The sequence below is a fragment of the Peromyscus eremicus genome, chromosome 5 (genome assembly GCF_949786415.1).
Source record: "Peromyscus eremicus chromosome 5, PerEre_H2_v1, whole genome shotgun sequence".
Lineage (NCBI taxonomy): Eukaryota > Metazoa > Chordata > Mammalia > Rodentia > Cricetidae > Peromyscus > Peromyscus eremicus.
In genome coordinates, this window is record NC_081420.1 from 73517800 (window position 1) to 73543628 (window position 25829).

The window sequence follows — 25829 nt, forward strand, 5'->3', positions numbered from 1 at the left end:
TGTTGGGGCTGGAAGCAGTGAGGAGGCTGAGACTGAGTTCTAAAGCTTTGGGTGAGATGAACCACCACAACATCACACTTCAAAATCCTGCTTAGATAAGATCAGGAGATGCTTGCATGCTGGCTATTATGTAGAGAGTGCCTACGTCATTTTCATGAGTATTTGTCATGACTTTCTGCTGAGCCTAAGGAATTAGAATGAGCATTACTTATGGAGATGTTCAGAAGAAATCTTTAAAGGAAAAGCCATTTGTTATGCCTCTCCCTTTCCTCCTCTCAGAAGATACAACCCTATGATAAACATTTGCTTAGTGCATGCATCAGATGTCATGCTTTAGTATAAAAAGAAACAACAATGTATTTCTCCAGTTTGATTTTATTGAAGTTCAGTTTTTTTACAATTCCTGTACATGGTGAAATAGTAATGACCTTGCTTCAAAAGAAGCCAGAAGTCAATGGTGTGCACCTATAGTCAGCTTCTTGGGACTGAGGGAAGAAGATTGCTTAAGTCTAAAAATTTGAGTCTAGCCTGCTCAACATAGTCCCTGTTCAGAAAAAAAGAAATTGGAGCATTCCCTTTTTTACTGTTAAGTTCACATCGCTGTATATCTTGAGAGTTCTTATCCTGTAATTTGTAAGGAGAAATGAATTCAGATTCCTACAAAGTTAAAGATGAGTTAGAAGGAAGTTGTTGGTCATGCCATATTCAAGATAGTTGTAAAAGCTTTGTGCATAGTGGCATTTGGTTCTTTAAGATGTATTTTGTTTATTTTGTGTGTGTGTGTGTGTGTGTGTGTGTGTGTGTGTGTGCATGCATGTGTGCATGTATGTCCAACCCCTGATATCTGATTCTTTAAAACATTTCATACTGAGGCAGAAGATATGGCTTAGCAGTTCAGAGCACTTCTTGTTCTTGTAGAGGACCTGAGTTCAATTCCCAACACTAACATGGCAGCTTACAACCATCAATAACTATAGTTTCAAGGGATCTGACATCCTCTTCTGACTTTGGGCTGACACACATGTGGTACATAGGCATACATGCAAGCAATACACTATACATTAATAAAAAACAAAAACAAAAACCTCCATACCATGCAAAACACTTTTTGTAAAATACTTTTATTTGTGTGTGTGTTATGTGTGGGCACATGCATCCTAAGGTATGCATGTGAAGGTTCATTGCAGGATTCAATTATCTTCCACCTGTGGGGTCTGTGGATTGAACTCAGGTTGTCAGGCTTAGCTCCTGGGCCACTCACTGGTCCCATCCCTCAAACTGTAAACTGATTATAAACTTGGACATCTGACCAAGACCACTTCTGTTGGACAGAAAGGTGATTTTCTTCCACCCAATGGCCAGGCTTCTAAGATGCTTACCATATTTTAAGTGGAAATTCTAATGTCATAGCTGGGTCTCTAGATCATTAGAATGTTCTCCAAATAACAGAAATGGCTCTATAGGACAGCCAACATTTTTATATAGTTTCTCTTAGAGAAATAAAATTCTTTATCCTAGATCCGATATCCAGTTTTCACAAGATGATTGCTGAGAAGGTTCTAGGAGGCGTCTGTTAAAAAAAAGCATTGCTTTCTGTTAATTAGAGATATGCAAGCCAGCCAACGCTCCATAGCCTTAATTGCAGAAATGATCCACACTGCTAGTCTGGTTCATGATGACGTTATTGACGATGCAAGTTCTCGAAGAGGAAAACATACAGTTAATAAAATCTGGGGTGAAAAAAAGGTATGATGGTTTTTTATTGTTGCTTTGGAAAATCTTCCTTACCAAATCATATACTTATGGGATTGCATTTTCTTTTCAGATTTGTAAAATACACTTGTTTCAGTGTGGTCTTTGAAATTTCAAAGAAGTTTGTGTTATATCTGTAAAAGTACTTGACAGTAAAAACAAATTCAGTGTTTTTCCTTATTCACTGTTTCATGTAGAATTTCTTCTAGTTATAAGGAAAGGCATTTTCATGGGTATTTCTTGAGGAATCCTACATTTTTCTGTTGCACCCAGATTGTCTACATTCACTTGAGCCCATAAGCATATGTTATTTGCCGCATGTTCAATAGTGTCAAAGGAAAAACTACAAAACAGAAAAACCTCAGAAATAGTGTTCTACCATCAAAACTTATTACCTTTTTAAAAGAGGTCCTAATAAGATTTGGTTCACACACACATACACACATATGAAATTTTTATGTTTGATATAGTGAATATATATACATATATAATCATTATTTGATGAGTATGAGTGTTTGCCTGCATGTAGATATGCACACTACTTGTGTGCCTGGTGCACAAGAAGGCCAGAAGAGGGATTGGATCCCCTGGTAGTGGGTTTACAGGTGTTTAGCAGCCACCATGTGGGTGCTGGGAATCAAACCCAGGTCCTCTGAAAGATCAGCCAGTGCTCTTCACTGCTGAGCTGTCTCTCCAGCCCCTGTGTATTTATTTTTAAACATATTTCCCATTTTATTAGCATTGCTTGAAGGAAACATGCAAAATAGGGACTTTGAGTTGAAGATTTATAAATTATGGGTTAAAGAATGAAGTTGAACAAATGAAAGGAGGCTGTGTAGGTCTTCTGTGATCAGGCAGACATTCACCTGCACCTGTGCCTCCATTGGCAGGCTCACATGATGGAGAACAAACCACAGTACCTAAGAAGAACTTAGCCCGCTTACATGGTTTTTCACACACTTCAAGCATCTGGTTCCCTCCTGTTGGATTGTCAGTAGTCTCATGTGCTGGCTATGCTTTAATGGGAATGAATTTTATAAAAGGATGTGTAATGCCAGGCGGTGGTGGCGCACGCCTTTAGTCCCAGCACTCGGGAGGCAGAGCCAGGTGGATCTCTGTGAGTTCGAGGCCAGCCTGGTCTACAGAGCGAGATCCAGGACAGGAACCAAAACTACAAAGAGAAACCCTGTCTTGGAAAAAAAAAAGAAAAGAAAGAAAGAAAGAAAAAGAAAAAGAAATGGAAGAGAAGGTCAAAAAATACTAAATCCACTATTCTAGTTTGGAGAACAGATAAATACTAAAATGATTATTTTGAAAATTCTATTCATTTGGGCAGGTATAGCACATGCTTGGCATATAAAAAAAGCCCCAAATTCAACCCCTAACATCTCATGAGCGGGGTATGGTGATGCATGTCTATAATCCCAGTACTCAGGAAGGGGAAGCAGAAAGGTCAGAAGTTCAAAGTCCACTTTGGCTACATAACAAGTTTGAAGACAGCCTGGCTTTTTAAAAAATAAAATAACATTCTATGAGTGAAAATTTTTCTTAACTATAGCATTTCTGTATAACGGAAGTGGTACTGATGCATATCTTTAAATATGCAAAGTAAAGTGCATGTATAGATAATGTACTTGATTATACTGTATAATATACTGCATGATTTATAATTTGTTCTGGGCACATTAATATCCTGGGAATCAAACCTGTGTGTGCTAGGCAGGCGCTTAACTACTGATATAACTGTGAACTTTTTATCTGCGATTTTTTTTTCTCCTTTTTCCAGGCTGTTCTTGCTGGAGATTTAATTCTTTCTACAGCATCCTTAGCTCTGGCACGGATTGGAAACACAGCTATTATATCTCTTTTCAGCCAAGTTATTGAAGATTTGGTGCGTGGTAAGTTATTCTGACTTTTCTGTTTTGTTCAAGCCTGGTATTTGGCCAGACAGTAAAACCATATCTCAAGTAACCCTTCTCCTTCTTGATAGGTGAATTTCTTCAGTTAGGGTCAAAAGAAAATGAGAATGAAAGGTTTGCCCACTACCTGGAAAAGACCTTCAAGAAGACGGCCAGTCTGATAGCCAACAGTTGTAAAGCAGTATGTACGTTCTGTCTTTTTTTAAGTTGAAAAAAGCCCACACTTATTTCTTGATGGCTAATTCTCCTAGAACCATTTAATTAGAGAATCGTAAAATAGCATCCTGAAGTCCCAAAAGTCAGGGAAACCTTGCATCCCAGACAACTCCTGCTGTGGTTTCATTTTTGCTGTCTCCTTTTGGTATGGAAATAAGGAACTTTTCTTTCATCTTTCTTCCCCCAAGAATCGAAATAAGGAACTTTTCTTTCATCTTTCTTCCCCCAAGAATCAAAATACTTGCCAGTCTAGGCTGGCAAGATGGCTCGGCAGGGAAGAGCTTGCCACACAAACCTGATGTTAGATTCCTGGAACATAGGTGAGGAGAGAACTGGGTCCGGGAGCTGTGCTCTGACCTCCATACACGTGCCATGGCACATGTGTGTCCATGTTGAAACACGTTACATACACGTAAGATAAAAAATTCAATCAATAGATTTCCCAGTCAAAACTATGTAACATTCTGAGCAACTCTTTGTCATAATTGTCACACATTATTTCTACTTTTAAAAATAAATTGTCACATACATATTTACCTAGGAGAAAATTGTTTTAATTATTAGATTTCACTAGTATTCTATATACTTTTTTTTTTTTTTTTTTTTTCTTTTTCGAGACAGGGTTTCTCTGTGACGTTTTGGTGCCTGTCCTGGATCTCACTCTGTAGACCAGGCTGGCCTTGAACTCACAGAGATCTGCCTGGCTCTGCCTCCCGAGTGCTGGGATTAAAGGCATGTGCCACCACTGCCTGGCTCTATACTTGTTAATAAATAGTAGACCTATTATATTATATCTCCTATATATAAGCTATAATTTTCAGAGTGTAAATTGAGTAATAACATCTTCCTCTCACAGTCTCCCTGATCCTCTTCACTTCCTCTTTGTATTGTGCTCTCTGCTTCTCAGCTTTATCCAAATATTTAAATCGGTGTCCATAATCTGTGTATTAAAATGTCTGATAGTCATTGTTAGTTCACACACAAGAAACAGTCTCTCCATAAACTATTCCTGTGAGAAGTCATGTTTGGTGGCACATTCCTGTATTCCTAGCACTTGGACTTGGAGGCAGAAACAGGAAGATTGTGTGCTCAAAGCCAACCAGGGCTACATAGTGAGTTTTAGGCCACCCTGGGCTATAGATGACATCCTGTCTCAAAAATAAGAACACATTGTTTAGCTAAGTGGTGGTGGCCCCCGTCTTTAATCCTAGCACTTGGGAGGCAGAGGCAGGTAGATCTCTGTGAGCTCAAGGCTAGCCTGGTCTACAGAGCAAGTTTCAAGATAGGCTCCAAAGCTACACAAAGAAACTCTATCTCGGGAAAAAAAAAAAAAAGAACACATTGTTTATCCAAGCATGTCTCAGACTAGCAGGTTTAGAGAAGAAATCTAGGCAAGCAATGGTCCTATGTAATAGTCCTGTGCAGTCAAGACAAGAAGAAAGAAAGACATGTAAGGGCAGGTGTAAATTACTGCCTTGGAACATAATATAGCAAATAATAGTAAAAGGGAGCCTTTTTCTAGTCCCTTGATGATAATGCCTCTATATTGCCATGCTACATGAAACACATATTCACTGGGTGTGGTGATGCATGCCTTTCTCCCAGCACTTGGGAGACTGAGGCAGGTGGATCTCCATGAGTTCGAGGCCAGCCTGGTCTACAGAGTGAGTTCTGAGACAGCCAGCGCTGTTACACAAAAGAAAACCTGTCTTGGAAAAACCAAAACAAAAAACAGTTAAAGAAACATATACTTATGGGCCAGGAAAAAAAAAAGTAAGGACAACAGTTTCTTCATAAAAAGATCTAATTGAAGCCAAGAGGTATGAGTTATGTAGGACAAGCTGGCAACAGTCATAGCTCTTCATCTTTTCCTGAGAGAGCTATTACGTTACATTTCCAAGAAATTACAAATGTGGTGTTTTTAAAGAAGACATGAAATTATGATAGACCTTTTATAAATGGGTATCATAAAGCTGTTGCATTTATGCTTTATTATTAACCTTTGGTTGTCAAATCTCTCAAAGTCTAACCTCCTGGGCCCTGGAGAGAGGCTTCACCAGTTAGAATGTTTGCTACTCTTGAAGAGAACCTAAGTTCAGTTCCCAGCACTCACATTAGGCAGCCCACAACCACCTATAACTAGGAAATCTGACACCCTCTCCTGGAAGAATCTGTCTTCCTAGACAGATGTAGAAACATGCGCCTCTTATCCGAGTATTGAGGCTAGAGGATTGCCGTGAGTCCAAAGCTAGCTAAGGCTACATAGTGAATGTCAGAGGGCACAGGAAAGAAACTGCCAAAGTAGCTGCTCCGTTTTTAGGGGGAGGTTTATATTGTAAATAAGAGGGAGAAAATATACAGAGGTGTTTGGAAGAGTCAAGAGCAGAGAGAAAAAGAAGTAGCTTTGACTTTGAAATATATAACAAGTGCTTGTGATTAGGGATTGTAGGAGTCCGGAGGCCAGCGTGGATTTTGATAATTAACCACAGGGACGTGTCAGTGGAGCCTTATGTCCCTTCTGCCAGAGGCGGGGGTGGGGTGGGGGGAGTGACTCCTTTTGGGGAAGGAAAATCTTTTTCACAAGTTCCTGAGGAATACTAGACTTTTATCTAACCACTAGAAATCCTATAGTCCAGCTTTAGCCCATTTCTGGACATATGAACAGCTTGAGTCCTGACACATAAAAAAAGAAAGAAACAATCCATCCCTAGGAACTACTAGTATGTAAAGAGAAGTTCATTGATAACTTCACAGGTTTGCCGCTGCAGTTTAGAAACACTAGCAGCAGGTGGAGATGCTGTTACTTCTAAAACACTAGATGAGTATTCTCTGGGCGCAAAGGCACAGCTGTACACAGGACCAGGAACTAATTCACACCGTGGTGTGATCCTTCAGGGAGAGGTACCATCACTGCTCTCTGCTTAAATGCCAAAGATAGTCTATGTGTGAGTGAGGAGGAGCTCCTCGTGTTTTTCAGAGATTATCAAGTAAGCAGGAACTATGAGATGCCTCACCAGGTAAAGTGCTTACCACAGCTTGATGATCTGAGTTTAATCCCTAGGCCCCACATGGTGGAAAGCCACATACAGAGACACACATAAATAAATGAATAATAAATGTAATGAAAAATTAAGATAAGCAAGTAATAGATGTATATTTTGGGGGGTGTTTTTTTGTTTGTTTGGTTTTTTTTTTTTTTTTCCGAGACAGGGTTTCTCCGTGTAGCTTTGGTGCCTGTTCTGGATCTCACTCTGTAGACCAGGCTGGCCTCGAACTCACAGAGATCCGCCTAGCTCTGCCTCCCAAGTGCTGGGACTAAAGGCGTGCGCCACCACCCAGCAATAGATGTATAGTTTAATATGACTCAATTCTGATTAAAAATGAAGTAGTCTAAAACTGAGGATAAAGCTTGATGGTAGAGCACATGTCTAGCGTGCATAAATTCCTAGGTTCAATCCCTAGTATTGCCCCCCTCCCCCCAATAAAAACATTTTTTAAAGGAAAAAAAGGAGAAAGAAGAAAAAGTGCGAAAAAGTAAAAGAAGTGTTCTGTGCCAACCACAAGGAGGCGTGCTCACAGTGTCCCAGATGCCTATTAGAACCAGCAGAATCATAGTGCAAGCACTCTGAACAAGAGTTCTATATTTAAGTGCCCATGGGTGGAAATATTCCAGAGGTGTTAGGTATTTAAAATGACTATTTTTATATGCTCTTGGTATTTAAGATGCAGACATATGAGCAAAGACATTCATGCAAAGGAAATTAGACGTGCCAAATAAAGGAGATAAGAATTTGGAGATAAAGATCATTACAGAGCACTTAGGAGTCCATAATGCTGTGAGAATTTAAAGGAAGCTTACCAGAATTTTATTCAGTCTACTAAAGACATCATTTTTCCCTTACTATGCTTCCCACCCTTTCTTATCTACCTATTAGGTTTTTAACCAAAAGAATATTAAAATTCAGAGAGGGAACTGGCTAGAGAAACTGCTTTGAGGCTTTGAATAATATTAAAATAGAATTGATGTTATTTTCAAAACATGGTTGGCTATTTATTTGTATTCATAGTCATGCCAAATGCACTCTGTAGCTTCCCAGTGAAGATCACAATTTGTTCCCCAGGAGGTCTGGTGGGAATGAGACAGCAGTACAACAGCAACCTCTCTCTCTCTCTCTCTCTCTCTCTCTCTCTCTCTCTCTCTCTCTCTCTCTCTCTCTCTCTCTCTCTCTCTCATTTCCCGGTCTGCTTTACCCAGCAGGTCGGTCTCGGAGCCTTCTGGTTCTTCCTTCCTCTGCTTCATTTTGCATAAGTAAGATTCACATACATGATTTCCGAGTCTTTGTAACCTGTAATAAATTAGTAGACTATTTAGTGTTTGTTCTGCTTGCCTACCTAGACTGTATTCTGGACGATTTCAGGTTGATTATGCACACCTTCTTTTTCCCCATCCAGCACTCAGGAAACAGAGGAAGGTAGATCTCTAAGTTTGAGACACACTTGGTCTGCATAGCAAGTTCCAGGCCAGCCAGAACTGCATAGTGAGACCCTGTCCCAAAAGAAAAACAAGCCAAAACCCACAGCTCTACAATGTCTGTTGTATGGCAATAGCATCACTTGCTCAGTCTCCTGTATAAAGACATTTAGGTTTTCAGTAGTATCCAGTCCTAAGCTACACTACCATTACTCTGTGTGTCTGTGTGGTGAGGCTCACTTCTGGAGTAAATTCGAGGCCATGTATGTATCGTTTGGTTAGGCACCATCAGACCTCCTTACATAAGGGCATAGGCATTACTGTCAGCACTTTGAGTGACTTCCTCTTTCCCTGGGGTTTTAGTAACTGAAATTCACACTCGATTTTTCAATTTTTGACAATCCAGTTTGCTTTAATTATATCTCTCGCTACTTGAGTAAAGCTGAATATCATTCAGATCATTGAGGGCTATTTGAGTTTTTTTAATTTTGTTTTGATTTGTTTTTTATTATATTATTATTTGGAGAGGTACCTGAATGGCACAGCACATGAGTGGAAGTCAATAGGTCTGTGGAGTTTGGTTCTCTCCTTCTACCTTTCTGTGGCTTTCAGAGATCAAACCCAGGTCACCAGATTTGGGGGACAAGAGTGTTTATGATTGGGTCTGTTTTCATATCTTTCTTTTAATTGTCTATATTTTTTATATATTTAGAATTTGTATTTGCAGAGGGTCTTGTTGTGTTTTGTTTAAGGCAAAATCTTGCGCTGTATTCCAAGCTGGCCTGCAGCCCATGCTCTTCCTGCTTCGGCCTCTGGACTATGGTGATTACTGGTTTACAGTATCATCTCCAGATCTTTGTAATACTGTGTTCATATATTTTCTCTCTACCTGTTTAGTATATTTATCTATAATGGTACAGACTCAAAGTCTCTACAGTATTTTATAATTTTTATGTGTCTGGATGTTTTTCCTTCATGTGTGTCTCTGCAGCATGTGCATGCAGTGCCCACTGAGGTCAGAACCCAGGTCCTCTAGAAGAGCAGCCAGTGATCTTAACTGTTGAGCAGTCTTCTCCAGCCCCTCTAACACTTTTTGTTTGGTTTGGTTTGTTTTGAGGTAGGGTTTCACTATGTGGTCCTGCCTGATCTGGAACTCTGTTAGACAAGGCTAGCCATAAATCCATAAACTACTCCTGCCTCTGCCTCCCAAGTACTAGGTGAAAGATGTATGCCGCCATAGCTTCTATACTATTTTAAACAAATAAGACCATAATACATACTATTTACCCATCAGAAAATATCTCTAATCTTCTAGTGGTGTGAGTATACATTCCAAAGACAGGAGAGCCTTGTCAACCTTTGCCCTCCAGTGCAAATCCTTCCACCATGAGGCTGTGGGAATGTAGGCTTAGGTGTGGTCCTCAAGCAGTGTTTGCTGCAGCAGTTAGTCAGACTTTCTTTGGCTTGATCATTTTTCATACTCCACCTACTTCAGGAAGATGGGAGGCATCTCTCTGGTGCTGAGTACAAGCAGTGCCATACAGCTTGCCTTCTTGTCATTTGTGCATTGTGCTACATTGTATCTAATTTTATGCTTGTGGGAGTTGTTTTCTGTCCCTTAGCCTGCTTAAGGGAACCAGAACTCTTCAGAGTGGTCTTCAAGCTGAACAGAAATTTTTACTTGAAGTCAATAAGGAGGTCATTGCTGGGTTAGTATATACGAGCCAGAAAGAGACAGTACAGACAGACCTGAGCTTGCTGCTGGCCTGGGCGACTTTCTTGACCCTCTGGCTTCAGTTGTGTGTCATTAGAACCAGCGCTGCTGACGGACTAAGAGAACACTCTTCAGAATCAGACATTTGGATTCGGGTTCTGATTCCTGCATGTCTTAGCATTGTAATTCCTGGAATATTCCACACCTCAGTTCCTCAAAGCTTCTAAGGAAGTATATAAGAAATCTTAGGATAGTGCATGGTGAATGCCCAGAATTTGTTAGATTTTTATCATTATTAGCCACAAAAGTATTTAGGAGCTATTGTGAAACTTAATGCTTAATGAATTCATAATGCTAGTTATATGCACCACAAATGCTAATTCGTTGACTTTAAAAAGACATTTTCCATTTATTTTTATTTTTTGGAAGGAAGTTTTTGTTTCTGGGTATCTGCCTTTATGTTAAGAAGCTCACTACTGGAGGTTGCTTCATTATTAGTTCTTTCTGCTGGGGCGGAAGGGCTCATTTTGTTCTGAGTTTAGCATATCCAGCTGCCTGAATCTTGCCTTTCTCTCACTCTGACCCAAGTTGGTGGATATCTTGACTTCTTTTCTAAATTGACCTCCATGTGGTCTCACAGAATAGTTGAAAAGAAGAGCTCTTCCCTGGAGGCCATGGATTACAGGTCTTTGCTTTTGAAAACAGTTAAGATTTTATTACTCAAGTAAGTGGCCTTTTTGGTATGTGCAGTGTAATCCTGTTCTGCCAGCATTACAGCTGTGTACTTTATTAAGTCATCAGAAAGTATTGGCAGGGCTGGAGTGTGGCTGAGCCGAGAGCACTTCAAAGCCATGGGTTTGAGCCTCAGCACCACAAAAGGAAAACGACAAAAAGTATAGCTGAGCAGTGAGACCACTAGCAGATCCTGCCTGCTTCCTGTGAATGCAGACCAAGAGAAGGGGGTTCTTCTGTTTTCTGACTCACATTTATAATCTTCCTGCCTCACCTTTTGAATGCCTTGATTACAGGTGCGCACATCCACATCCAGCTAAACAGGAGCATCATTTTCTTTCTTTCTTTTTCCTTTTCTTTTATTCTGCCTGTTTTGTTAGATCCCAAACCAGTATGATAGGTAAATGCTTTATTACTGAGCTATATCCACAGCACTAAAGGAGAGTCATAATGGCAAATTTCTCATTCTGATGAGGTAAGAGTTGAATTCCTTCACTTCACAGGTAGGGAACCTGAAGCACACGCAGAAAGATCAGACAGCAGATCAAGGTCACTGATAGTTGCTAGAAGCATACCTCCAACGCGCAGGCTTCTTTTGGAGCTTGTCCTACCTTCTCGTGCTGATGTCTAGGAGGAATGTGCTCTCTAATAGAGAACCAAAGTAGACAGGGTGGTTGTTTCTCACCAGTGACCTATTTCCTCTGGCTTCCTCACTGAGCTTCAACATAGACTTTCCTTCCCACTGAGCAGAATGTCCTCCCCAGTTCCCCTTTGTTCTTTCCCAGTCTTTGATTTCTGAAATGTGGCTGGGCCTGCTTAGCATGCCCAACAGTGCAGCAGGAAGTAGCTCCCGTGGCTTAGTGTGGATTAGCATGCTCAGCACTAACCAGCTTCTGTTTGAGGTTTGGGGCCTTAAAAGGCTTTGTAAGTCCTACTTCTCTCCTTTTTGGAAGGGTGGGGGTGCAAACAAGCAGTCCCAGTACAGTGCTGTTACTTCTGATGAAAGAGGGCTAAAAACAGTAGGTCCATGGAAGATCCTGCTCATAATGAAGAAACAGTATCTAAGTCCAGACTGAGACTGAGGCTGTTAACAGACATAGCAAGAAACAGCTGCACTGAGAAAAAAGTGTGGCCAGTTGTGGTGGCGCATGCCAGTAGGATTTGCTGAAGGAGGTGGAAGCTAGAGGATCACAAGAAAAAGTGTGATCACCAAAACTGACCCACAAATGAAGAGGTGTTTGGCACTGTTGTGTGTATGATGAGATTCCACCCCTGAAATGAGAGTGACTCCTCAGAGGTCATCAGAGCTAACAACTGCACTGAGTGCGGGAAGCCAGCGTTGTACACGATGGGATCTTTGTTTGTATACCAGAAAGATTTGCTTAGCTTACTATCAGAATTTATTCTTATGGTTCTTTGTCTGGAAGACTGTGTATCTTGTTTGAAAGAACTGGAGGAGGAAGGAAGCCGGCCAACCTGAATCCAATCCCTGAAATCCATTTAAAGATGGAGAAGAGACACCAGAGTGGCATCCACACTCCTATACACACATCATGCACACTCACAAATATTAAAATAAATGTAAGAAAATGGACTGGGGTTGGAGCTGGATGGTAGAGTGCTTGCCTAGCTTGCATGAGGCCCTGGATTCTAGTCTCAGAACTGAAAAAAAAAAACCAACACCACTTTTTAATGTGCTTGGTGTCCTTAGGTGCCAGCATCCCCTGATTGGCATAGGCTTCGTTCTCTTAGGGGTTGGCTGCCTTATGTCTGGATGCCACAGCTTACCAGAATCTTCTTTTTGTTTCAGGTCTCTGTCCTGGGTTGCCCTGACCCAGTGGTGCATGAGATTGCCTATCAGTATGGGAAAAACGTTGGAATAGCTTTTCAGGTTGGTTGGCCTGTTTGTGGGAATGGTGATGTGTAGGCATAGCCTGCATTAGCCTCAGTGTAAAGAGTTCAAAGCAGGGAGGACAGTGAGTGTGACTCATCTCTCCTTTCACCAGCTCATAGATGATGTACTGGACTTCACCTCATGTTCTCACCAGATGGGCAAGCCAACATCTGCAGACCTGAAGCTAGGCTTAGCCACCGGCCCTGTCTTGTTTGCTTGCCAGCAGGTAGGTTTTATTATCTTTGAAACACAGCTGAGGAGCTCTATGGAACTAATATCTGTAGGCACAGCTGGTAAAGTGTGAAATTAAGAACAGCTGGAGGCATTTAGATAAGGGACCACAGATTTTATCCTGGTTTCATAACTGAGATGTTAGGGTGGTAATTATACTTCTATAAGCCTTATCAGTGAAATACAGATTATAATCTCAGTTGTTGTGAGGGCTAGTTGTTAATACTCATTATCTTGTAAATCAGAAAGTGCTGTGTGAATTTAATGTATTTTGGGTGTTGCAACGTTGACGATTGGCTGTGCCTCAAAGCTTCTTAAAGGTACAGGAAGTGCCAAGGGTGTCTGTCTGAGAAATTGATACGTTCTAGGAGTTTAATGGAACTGTGTGCACCCTGAGAGAAGCCTGGGAGCCTTAGCCATTGCTCCAGAACGTGAAGAAGAAGTCAGTTAAATGCACCAGAACCATGTAGTTCCTTCCTTTTCCAGATTGGGAAACTGTCAAGGAAGTAAGTGAAGCTGCTTTCCTTGTCATCGTTAATAAGATGAGCTGCTTGGGAAGGCTCAAAGATGATACTGCAGTGGCTGTCACGGCGGCCATCCTCATAGCTTCCTTTGGACCCTAGCCATATGCTTTTGGCTGTGCCAAATGCTGCTTGGAATAAATGAGCCATTAGCTGTGAGTGGGTATCTTTAAAACAAATATCCATCTGAGTGGCATTTAATTGGTTATTTGTCAGGATAATAAGATGATTATCACCAACTACCTTTTGGGTCTAAAATTTTTAAAACTTTTATCAGTGTTCTCATAAATTTTACTTATATTCTTTCTTTAACATGTAAGTCATAACTTCTGTAGCACTAAGTAGCTCCATTTTGATATTAAAACCAATGACCTTCCTTTTGATTCATTTCTGATTCAAGAAAGGGAAGAGATGATCTTTAACCCTTTTATCTAGCAGCCACTGGGGGTGATGGTGATTCATTCTAGGGGAGGCCGATGTCTGGATGACTGGACTGGATCCCATGGACAGTCTCAGTCAACTGAAGAGTAAAGACTGGAACAGAGATGATGGGGCACTCAGGAACTTCTGTCCTCATTACCACACTCCATCTTCTCAGAATTGTGAGGTCAAGTGAAGTGAAAAGAGTGCAGTTCTGATACGGCAGCACAGACCTGTAAACCCAACATCCAGAGGCCGATGCAGGAGGATCCTAAGTTGGAGGACAGTCTGAGCTACATATATTTAACATTTAGGCATTTAACAAAAAAACAAAAAACTCTCAAATAAAAAGAAAAAAGAAAGACAACAAAATATAAGCATGCTATGAATGGTGGGTCCCTTCTCCCATGAGACTGAGACTTATTAACTCACTACCCAATATTTAGGAAGATTACTAATATATATGCCAAGTTTAAAAAATATTTTAAGAAGACCTTTTGTACATTAAAGCTTTAGTAAGGAACATTTTCTGTTATGCCATAACTCCCTACACATACACAGTACTCCTGAGCCATGTATATAAATGTGTATAAATGAAAGTATATCTGATAATAGAAAAATTAGTCATTGGCCAGCATTTGTTGTGCAATTACAGACCTTCATCTCAGTCACAGGTTAGTATGCATGAGTAGAGGACAGCTCAAATAAAGCTCAAGTAATGTCCATTCTCAAAGCCAACTAGCTCAGTAAAGATTCAGCTAGGCCCTGAGCCTTTCCCTGATTTAGTCTATAAAGACTAAATTTGGTTTGTTCTGCTTTTAGAAATCTCAACAATTGTAAATACTTGTCATGAGCTCCATGAGACAAGTGGAATAGACTGGCTTCTTTTGATTGTTTCATTACATTATTTCTAAAGAACCACAGTTTACTTTCCTCTACACAACAGATTAATAGCTGGTTATGCATTCAGATATAATGGTACAAAGTGGGAACAGAAACAGAATGCACAGCTCTTATGATTGATCTGTCTATAATTCACAGCAGATGGGAAATTGCTGAGGTTTTATATTTGCTTGTCTGGTTGGTTGGTTGGTTGGTTGGTTGGTTAACTGTTCTTGAAGTAGGAGCAAGAAAAAGGAACAGCAGGTTACCCAAACTATGGTTTTATGTGTGCTTACTGGGGAATCCAGAATCACAAGTCACCCAGTTCTTCTGACCAGACAGCACTTTCCCCAGTTTGCTGTGAGGCAATGGGAACAAGTTACAAGGCGTAGTGCAACCCCCAGAAGGAAACATGATGAGGCTGAGCAGGAACCGACTCTGGACAGGACTCATTTCACATTCTGGCACATAGACCAAAAGTTAATCAAATATATATTTATACTTAGTCAAGCATGTAGTTACAAATTGTTCTGAAACCCCTGAATTTAGGATCTTTTATGGATTATACTGTTAAAAAGAGGTTCTTAGCAAGAAATCTGTCAAAAGTTCATGGGGCTTAAAATAACTTTGGGTAAATCAAGTTCAGAAAATAATACAGGATTATACACTATCTTGCTTTAATAAAACTGTGTTGATTTTAGTTTATAAAGCATTCTTTCTTACATTGCCCTGCTCTCACAGTTCTGCTTTGTGGTAGTTAACTGTTTCTTATATAAATGAAAATGATGCTCATGTCTGGCCAAAACGGGACATCTGGTAGATGGCACAGAAGGCCATCTTTTCCAAGTCTTCTAAGTCTGGCATTCATTTTACTATACTTGAATTGCTCCTGCAACTAACAGTGTGGATAATAGTACCCACAGACCAGGTAACTGGTATGTCCTAGCACTGAAGATACACTGCACACTGCACCCACTATTATTAGTGATTAACATACACATTTACTAGAGTACTTGTAAGGTATTTGTAAACCTTTCCCATGGGCTGGTGTCTTGTCCACAAATTTGTCTTTGAACTAATCCATCTGTGTAACACTGAAGGTCTTGCTCTGAGATCCTAGGTCTTCCCCAAACTGGTGGCAGTCTTCTTGCCTCAGCCTCCCAAGTACTAAGATAATAGCCATGTCCACCAAACCTGGCTTGCCTTTTCATTTCTAATGCTGCATGATAAGTAATCTTAACATTAGAATTTGCTGGGCTAAAAACTGTTTGACTGATTCTTTTATTTTTGATACCTTGGGAAGGATTTCCTGATGGCCATTGTTCAGGCATTGTTCCTGATGGCCAAGGTGTTTTCAGGAGGCTATGGCTCAGTGGTAGAGACTTGCCTAGCATGTATATGGCCCTGGGCTTGATTCTTTTTTTTTTGTTTGTTTTTTGTTTTTGTTTTTTTTGTTTGTTTTTTTTTTGAGACAGAGTTTCTCTGTGTAGCTTTGCGCCTTTTCTGGAACTCACTTGGTAGCCCAGTTCGCTGGCCTCGAACTCACAGAGATTCGCCTGGCTCTGCCTCCCGAGTGCTGGGATTAAAGGCGTGCGCCACCACCGCCCGGCTTGGGCTTGATTCTTAGTGTGCATGTATGCAACACACACACACACACACACACACACACACACACACACACACACGAAAAAAAAAAAGTTCCAGGATTTCTGGAGAGGTCCCAGTGATGATAGTATATTAGTGTATTCTTGTATAGGTGTTTATATTTTCTTCAAGAGCAAAAACTTGGGCTCCGTTGGTAGAGTACTTGCCTAGCATGCACAAATCCCTGGCCTCCATCACCAGCACTTGGAAGGTGAGGCAGAAAGACCAGGAATTCAATACATAGTGAGTTTAAAGCCATCCTGGGCCACATGAGATTCTGTCAAACAAACAAACAAAAAATCCAAAAACATTGTCAAAGACCTTATTCACAAGTTCAAACCAGAGCCAGAGGCAGATGTCTATAATGGAACTGTACACAGAATCTACTGGAAATAAGAAATACATTTATCCTAAACAAACAAGTCTCCATCCTTTTTCTTTAGAATGCCTTGTACATTAACTCAGTAACATCTACCTGAATTTGCTGTGCTATCTCATACTTCATGATTTTCTCAGAATATGAATTTTTGTGAAAGTTTGATCTCACATTTTCTGCAGTATGGTTATAGTAATGTCTGACAATTATTTTTGCTGTTTGTGATGCCCCAAAAGGTAAAGAATTGATTAGCAATATTTGTCCTTTTTTCCCCTTGCTTAGACTTGTTGGTTGCCTTCCCTAAAGATAATGTTTAAACATGTAAATGTGGGAAAGTAAGACACAGTGGTATCCTTCAGTTTGGAAAACAATGTGAGAAAATTGTCTGGCTTTTTATCCCTTCTGTGTATTTGTTTTAAATCTTCATATTAAATCTTTTGTGACATACGAAAATGTTTGTGAAACACTCAGAAACAAAATAGAAGTAGTTTCCTTTTTTGGTGAGATTACATTAGTTTAAAAGTTCTTTTTAAAATCTTTCCTTTCATCTGCTTGTTACTTGAGAAGTCACTAGACCTAAATGTCAGGCTGTAGCCATCTTTCCATCTGCCATCACCAGCCCCTGCACCAGATGCCCAGGCTTCTGCTAGTATGGTGACTCTTTGGGGCCAACTCATCCCAGTGCACTGATCACCCTTAGTTTTGTGGACAGATTTCAGAGTTAGCATCCTTTTCACTTACACGATGTTTTCCTACTTGTAAAACAGCATGAGCAAGCAAAAGACAAAATAATAAAAACTGTCTTCTCACTGAATCTGGGGCAAGAACCATCTTCCTGTTTCTCACTTCCTCATGTATGGTTGGGGGGGGGGAGAGACAGCCTTCCAGAAGTTTGATATTTGCATATTAAAATCTACATGCTATTATTTCAAAGGAGGAACATGGTTGTGCACATTTCAACTTTTTTGTTTTCTTGGTGTTTTGACAGTAAAAGCACCAGAGAATCTACACAATCAGCATATTTTATCACACATAACTCATACTGAAAAAAGAAAAGCTCATATATCAAAACCAGGGTAGTTTTACTAGATGCCCAAGGCAATGTCACATCTGCTTTAGGAGATAGCCTAGAAATAACAGGTGGGGGTGAGTGAGGTCTTTAAAAACTGAAAGAAATGCCTAAAGATTTGACTTTAACCACCAAAATTATGATTCATTTCTTGATTTATTAATATAGTTTTATTAGTAAAATTTTATTCTTAAAAGACCAGTAACTAATACAAATTAGTACTTAAGAAGTAATCAGTTGCTGGCTCCTTAAATTCTGTATACGTTAGCTGCCTTTACATGTTGACAACTTTGTTCTCAAACACATACTTACGTAGAAAAAGAATACTGCTCCTTATCATTTGGTTAGGGCTTCTCTTATGAGCCCTGTTTTTCCTTTTGCAGATTCCATGGTCACTATTACAGGACAGTTTATTTCATCCTTCAGGCATAGTGTCAGGGAAACTGCTGTAAGCATGGATATGAGTGAACACACCCTGCCTCTTCCTCCATGAACTGCAGACTGCTAGAAATGAGAGATTTCAGACTGAAAAGGCTGACATAAGCTGGGCTGGTTGCTGGCAGAACCTGAACACGGAGCTTGGATCTAGAAGTGATGTGTCTGTTGTCCTGGCTTTGTCCTAAAGACCTTCGACTTAGTGGAGAGGCTCTTTATAGTGTGTGTGTACACAGGGCAGGGAGACCAGTGGCTGAGTGGACTTTGCAGGAGTCAGTTCTCTCCTGTTGTGAGTTGAGGTCAAACTCCAGCCATCAGACCCTGTGGCACCTTCACTTTTTTTCGTTCTTCCTCTTTTTCTCCTATTAGTTTGTGCTATAATGAATTAGTTCTTGGACCAACTATTGAACTAGAAAAACAGAATTTCTTCCCCTATGAAGTCTCCAAGTCCATGAGTTTTTGTTTTTGCAGTGTTGGGGCTGACCTGTACCAATCTTTTTTTATAACTCAGGACACTGACCTGGTTGATGGATACCTCTATATCCTCTAATCCAATCTCAGCTTTGCTATGCATTAAAATATCGGGGATGTTCTGGTAATCATGACATCAGATTCGTTGGGAATGCAATCTAGGCACTTAATGCAACCCCCACTGCCAGTGCCCCATACACATGCAAATGATTTCAGTGGCAGTCAACAATCTCTAATTCCTAACCACTTCCTAAACCAGTGGTTTTTCAAATGTAGTCCTAGACCAGCAGTATCCAACATCACCAGGAAATTCAATTAAAAAGGCGTTCCCAACCCATATCCTACTGAATTAGAACCCGGGAAAGCTTGAAGTGCAGTACTTTGTCCTGAACCACACTCAAACTGGACCACAGACAGAACAATTAGGTTTCTTTGTTTAATGTGTATGTGCCTGCTTGTCTGTGCACCAGTTTATGTGCAGGGCCATTGGAGGCAGAAGAGAGTGCCAGATCTTGTGGAAGTGGAGTTATGGGAATAATGTAGGCTGCCTGATGTGGGTGACATCTAATACAGGTTCTCTGCAAGAGCACCAAGTACTCTTCACCATTGAGCTGTCTCCAGCCCCATTTCTGGTTTTGTTTATTTTCTATATAGTTACAAACAGGTATTAAAATGCTTCATTCCTCCAGGAACAATAAACAGGCTTCCCTTCTTTTTGGTTAGTTCCCAGAAATGAATGCTATGATAATGAGACGGTTCAGTGTGCCAGGGGATGTGGACAGAGCCCGACAATATGTATTACAGGTAAGACCACTGTTTGTGCATATGCATGTGCCCAGCACCTATGTGGAACTCGGAGCACGACTGTTAGAGTAGATTCTTCCTACTGTGTGTCCCAGGGATCAAGCAGGCTTGGCAGCAGGCACCTTTCCTCACTGAGGCATCTTGCCCAACCCCACCCCCCAGGTAAGACCATTTAAAACTACAGAAGGCAACAGCAGGTAGTTACAAAAAAAAAATATTTTAGATACAGGGCCAAGTTGGTCAACCCTTGCTTGATTTGACAAAAACTAAGGAAGGAGCTCATCACACACACACACACACACACACACACACACACACACACACACACCAACTTTCCTGCTGGTTATGGCCTTGCACTATGTGGATCCTAAAGACTGAATTCACTTAGGCATGGCAGTGAGCTCCTTGACCTGCTGAGCCATCTCATATGCCAAAGAAAGCTCAATTAATACAGTTTCTCTTTCAAGTTATTCAGTGATACTCCTATGCAGGCAAGGCTGAGACCTGCTAGTCTGGAATAAGCTTTCTGTATCCATAAATATCAGCACTGTACTCTTGTCTGGGACTGGCCCCAACCCTATCCAAAGCTTACTTCCTATAGCTAGACAGTTACAATAGCCTACTCATAAATGGCCTTTCCTACTAAAGGTAAGTGGGTCACTAAAAACAACTTGAAACCAACATAGTGAGCTATACATTTGCGAGGGTTTTTCTTTTAAAGGGAGAACCATTTACCCTGTTCAGGACCTGCTTGTTTTAAATGTATTGCTGTGTATCTTCAGAACTTCTCACAGGTACCAGTGGGTAAAGGTACTTGCTATGAAGCCTGATGACCCGAGGGACCCATATGGTGAAAGTAGAAGACTCTTGCAAGTTTTCCTCGAAAAATCCATGCATGCCCATTTGAAAAAACTACAACTATAGAAGAATCTATAAAGTTAACAAATTATTAAAACAAGACTTTTTAAAATTCCCCGGTGCCAGGTACTAAACAGAGCTTTGCATGTTAGCAAGTGCTCCACCACTGAGCATCTCATTTCCAGCCCATTATTTGACTCAAACAAAACAGAAAATAATCCCAAGAACTGGCTGACAAATGGGAGTATATATAAAAGCTTCTGCATGAGCAACAGAGGGCATGCACAATAGAAAAAAATTACCAACTATACAGACTGTATATTTAATACCCAAAATATATAGAGAACTCCAAAAAGTAAACACTAATTTAAGCATTCACTAAGTAGGCTAATGAACTAAACAGATGATTCTCAAAAGAAATACAAATGGCCAGTAAGTATTTGAAAATGTGTTCAGCATTCTTAGCAATGAGGGAAATGCACATTAAAATTGAGATTCCATCTTGCCCAACATCAGAATGGCTGTGATCAAGAAAACAAACAAGCCCGGCAGTGGTGGCGCACGCCTTTAATCCCAGCACCCTGGAGGCAGAGGCAGGCGGAGCTCTGTGAGTTTGTGGCCCACCTGGTCTACAGAGTGAGTTCCAGGAAAGGCGCACAGCTACACAGAGAAACCCTGTCTCGAAAAATAATAATAATAATAAACGCTGAGGAGGGTGCAGGGTAAAGGGAACTGTTATTTACTATTAACGGAATACAGACTCATGTAGCCACTATGGAAATCAGTGCAGAGAACTACCATATGACCTAGCTGTACCACTCCGTATACATCTTGTGGACTCTTAAGACAGCCTATAATCAGATACACTTACAGTCCATGGTTACTGCTGGACTGTTCCCTGTAGCTAAGATGGAACTAACCTAGCTCTGCACAAACTTATGAATAAAGAAAATGTGATAAGTGTGCACAATGGAAGTTTATCCAGCCATAAGGAAAAATGAAGTCAGAGCTGGAGAGATAGCTTATTGTTCTTCAAGGACATGTTCATAGCACCTATGTCTGGTAGCTAGCTCAACTGCCTGTGACTCTAGGTCCAGGAGCTCAGACACCCTCTTCTAGTCTACATGATGCCTATACTCAACATGTATATACCCCACATACAGGCATACGCATAATTTTTAAAAATATTTAAAAATTAAATTGTATTTACAGGAAAACGGACAGAACTAGGCAAAATAAGTCTCAAAAATTATTTCTCATGAACAGACACTAGAATTAAATTTGTACATGTGTAGATCATAAGAAAAAAGATCTTAAGTGGCGGAGAAAGAGTTAATGGGATTCATTTACATAAAAGCAGCAAAGGGTAACATTGAGAAAAAGGACCAGTAACAAATAGTGATTGGGTACAACAGCAGGAGGAATCAGTAAGAACAAAGTATAATAACATGTATGTATGTATGTATGAGAAAGCCATAATGTAACAGATATTTTAAAAAGACAATCTACAAAGTAGTCACAACAAATGGCAAAGATATCAAAACTGGTTCTGCGGCTGGAGAGATGGCTCAGAGGTTAAGAGCACCAACTGCTCTTCCAGAGGTCCTGAGTTCAATTCCCAGCACCCACATGGTGGCTCATAACCATCTGTAATGAGATCTGGCACCCTCTTCTGTGTACATAATAAATGAATCTTTAAACTGGACAGTGGTGGCGCACACCTTTAATCCCAGCACTCAGGAGGCAGAGCCAGGTGGATCTCTGTGAATTCGAGGCCAGCCTGGGCTACCAAGTGAGTTCCAGGAAAGGCACAAAGCTACACAGGGAAACCCTGTCTCGAAAAACAAAAAACAAAAAACAAAAAAAAAAAGCAAAACTGGCTCTGCAATTAAAAAAAAAAACAAAAAAAAAAACAAACTGAATGCTAGAAGACAGTGGAGCAAGGCCTTCCAAATGGTCATCCAAGTAGTCATCTTAAACCTGGAGTTCTTTACAGTTAAATTAGTCAATATAGGTTCAGGTAAGCTGAAGTGACACGTAGAGAATAAAAGTGCATACCTTTAATCCTAGCACTTGGAAGGCAAAGAACAGTTGGATCTCTGTAAGTTTGAGGCCAGCCTGATCTATATAGTTAAGCTCTAGGCCAGCCAGGGCTACATGACATCTTGTCTCAAAGAAAATAAAGTTTCTCAAATACCCTTTGAAGTAGGTTATTTGCACAGGTATGTAAGCAAGATGTGTTGCAACACCAAGGAAGCGAAAACATGCTTCTTTGCAAAGTGGCACAGAAAACTATACTCATGTTTTGAGCAGTTTTTCAACTATATACGAGGAAAACTGTATTCTAAATAACAATGACTGAGATCCGTGGAGAAGGGCTAGAGATATGGCTCAGCCATTAAAGGCTAGGCTCACAACCAAAAATATAAGAGAACCATGGAGAAGGAAGTATTTTATTATACAATTTAATTCCACAGTAAATATATCAGAGAAAATAAATCCAGTTCCAGAATGTAACGATCTTTAAATGGCACAGAGAGGGGGCAGAAGGAATGGTGTCCTCATACAAGAGGATGATGATGGCATGATGGCAAAGGTAATCCACAGAACTGAAGACAGTGATCTGATTAGATTAGGAAACACCAAGGAAGAGCTGTATCATTTCCAGTATGAAAGGCATTTTCATCACAAGCCCTTTGGGTTTTCATTTTAAAACAGGAAGGTCTTTTATATAGGTAGAACTTTTTAAAACTTTTAATGCTTCAGGTACAAGTAACAGAAAATGGCTAGCTGCTTAACAGAGTTGACGTCTGTGTGCTAACAACTGAAGTGTGTTTCCATATCCAAAAGGATGGAAAGAAAATAGAAGCAACAGCCATTTTCTGAAAGATAACTTCAGGACATAGTATGATTATTCACTGTAGCTCATCTAATCTCAAACTGTGGTTTAATCTATTGTGGCAGCATTCCTGGAGCTCCTCAGTGATCTGTCTGTTCTCTTGTCTCCTGCAGAGTGATGGTGTGCAGCAAACCACCTACCTCGCCCAGCGATACTGCCATGAAGCAGTGAGAGAGATCAGGAAACTCAGGCCATCCACAGAAAGGGACGCCCTCATCCAGCTCTCAGAAAGTGTGCTCACAAGAGATAAATGACAGTTCTTTCTGCTCTTTCTGGCAGCTATTTTACCAGACTGTGCCTCATGAATTTTGTGAAACATTGTTTGCTTCATGTGCAGATAACCAAAAATCACTTTAGGAAATAATTTCAACCTTATTGATGGGCAATTTTTTTTATTGGCAAAGTTTTTCAGAAAACTTTTTAAATGTAATTAAACCAGTGTCATTATAGTCCTATAAATTCTAATCGAGGTATCCTGATGGTTATGTGTGGTACTGTTTACACTGTTAATGCCCACATGGAAAGCCATTACACAAATAAATAATCAACGTTAAAATTCAAGTGGTTTGTCTTTGTTTCATCAGAGGATTAAAGGTCAGAGAATTTTGAAGTCTGTACTTAAATTTCAATCCATATTAGTTATATTTTAACAATATCCAAATTTTTTCATATAGGAGCATAGTTTATTATAAAAGACTGTAGATAAAATTTAGACAACAGGTTATTTACAAATTAAGAAAACATTCTGCTTCAAAAAGAAAAGGCATAATATAGCTGTCTGATCACTAATGACATAATACTTCAAAAATAACAAAGGTAAAATATATATGAAATAGTTGTTGGTTTGGTAGGAACAATGGTCTTTAGTTTTCAGAATATTTTGCACTGCCCTCACCATACTATGCTGTCATAAGTCTGTATCCTCAATACATAGAAACCCACACTGTGTGACCTACTTTAACATCCTAAGCAGTACAGAATTATATACAACAGAAGTATCCCTCTACCCCTCCCTTAAATCCAGGAGACACACAAAGTGCATGTGTTGCATTTCAGTTACAATACAAACCTGCTTATTACCTGTTTACAGATTAAGACATGGCCTACTTTCTTTCCCAATTGTAAAATTTTATGTTGCTATTAGTGCCAGGTAATGGATTAAATATACCTATGGACAAATTAATTGCATTCACTTTTACAATACGTAAAAGATTTTTTTCATTGAACCAGTGTAAATTAATTTTCATTAAAACCACAGGACTGGTGTGGCATCCCTTTGGATTTTTACTTATGGGATGATGTGCTTACTTTGACACACAATCTGCAAAATTCTGTCACACTGTTGTTCAGACACATTAAGATAAAGCTAAAATATTTCCAAGCTACTACACTGAGAAAATAGAACCATAATTCTGCAATAAATCTTTTGTGTTGGGATTGTGTGTGCATGCATATGCACAAGCACACATATTTAAAGCAAACCAGTAAAGGAGAGGACAAAATCCTTTGGTTCACTTATGTATTTATGAATGGAAAATTTTATAATGCAAATTTCACTCATTAAAAAACTTAGATACAAATTACAACATTACAGATAATCTTTCATTTCACATGAAGAACTTAGAGACTCAAGTATGAGTACTTCAGATAAATGTTACACAAATTGGAAGCATCTTGAATTGTTAAGTATCTTTCAATACATAAAATTTGCATGCTTTAAACACAGTATTCTTTAAAAATGAGAATTTAAACCAAAAGTATGACCAGCACCAGCATTTAAGTTTTGTTTTTCCTATTAGTCTGACATAATGTTAGTGACCATGCTGCACTGAAACATGAAATGATGCATTCTGAACCATGATTTGTTAAACATAATAACCCACATCCCCAGAATATTTAGGCTGGTCATAAAGTTATCAAGGTGTGAGTACATATGCATAATCAATTACAGGCAGTCTCTGGTATAAATTGCTGTTCAGCAATATGTGAACTGCCTCCAAAATGTATGCTTACAGGTAGACATCCAAATATACCAATAAAACATTATGTCCTGAAAATATGGGCACATTTTAAACATTAAAACAATTCTGTTAACCATATAGTCCCACAGTATGACGGAGTAATAACCTACATGAAAAGAAAACAAAAGAAAAAAAAAAACTAATCGGTATAGTGCATGATTGATTCAACATAGTTCCCAGGGAAAAGTCCAGTCACTCGATTGCAAACTCCTTCAAACCAGCCGTCGTCATTCTTCTTGATGACATAGATGATTGCGCCCTCTTTAAAGGACAGCTCATCATCCTTGTCTTTTGTATAATCATATATTGCAACAACTGTGAGGGGAAAAAACAAAGTATGACATGAGAGTACTATCTCCAACATTTACTTGAATTTTAAAATGTAATGGTAAATCTAAATAGTATAGGAAAACCAAGTATTTTTATGAGGACTTTATTTTTGTTTTTCAAGACAGGGTTTCTCTGTGTAGCCTTGGCTGTCCTGGAACGCACAGACATCT

The 25829-nt window shown here is 39.8% G+C and overlaps 2 protein-coding genes across 11 annotated transcripts in view; one reads left to right on the top strand and one right to left on the bottom strand.

The window, feature by feature from the left end:
• Pdss1 (decaprenyl diphosphate synthase subunit 1) overlaps positions 1–23876 on the top strand; it is a 43205-nt gene extending 19329 nt beyond the window's left edge. Inside the window, exons 5-11 of the mRNA XM_059263688.1 lie at positions 1605–1746; positions 3539–3650; positions 3743–3852; positions 12615–12695; positions 12811–12924; positions 19471–19551; positions 23422–23876. Of these exons, the coding sequence (XP_059119671.1) occupies positions 1605–1746; positions 3539–3650; positions 3743–3852; positions 12615–12695; positions 12811–12924; positions 19471–19551; positions 23422–23562 (781 nt within the window). The 3' untranslated portion in view covers positions 23563–23876. The remainder of the gene's footprint in view (positions 1–1604; positions 1747–3538; positions 3651–3742; positions 3853–12614; positions 12696–12810; positions 12925–19470; positions 19552–23421) is intronic.
• Positions 22849–25829, bottom strand: part of Abi1 (abl interactor 1) — a 92660-nt gene continuing 89679 nt past the window's right edge. For all 10 annotated transcript variants that reach the window (XM_059263687.1, XM_059263686.1, XM_059263685.1 and 7 more), the window contains one exon: positions 22849–25644. In XM_059263687.1, coding sequence (XP_059119670.1) covers positions 25469–25644 — 176 coding nt within the window. In that variant the 3' untranslated portion in view covers positions 22849–25468. The remainder of the gene's footprint in view (positions 25645–25829) is intronic.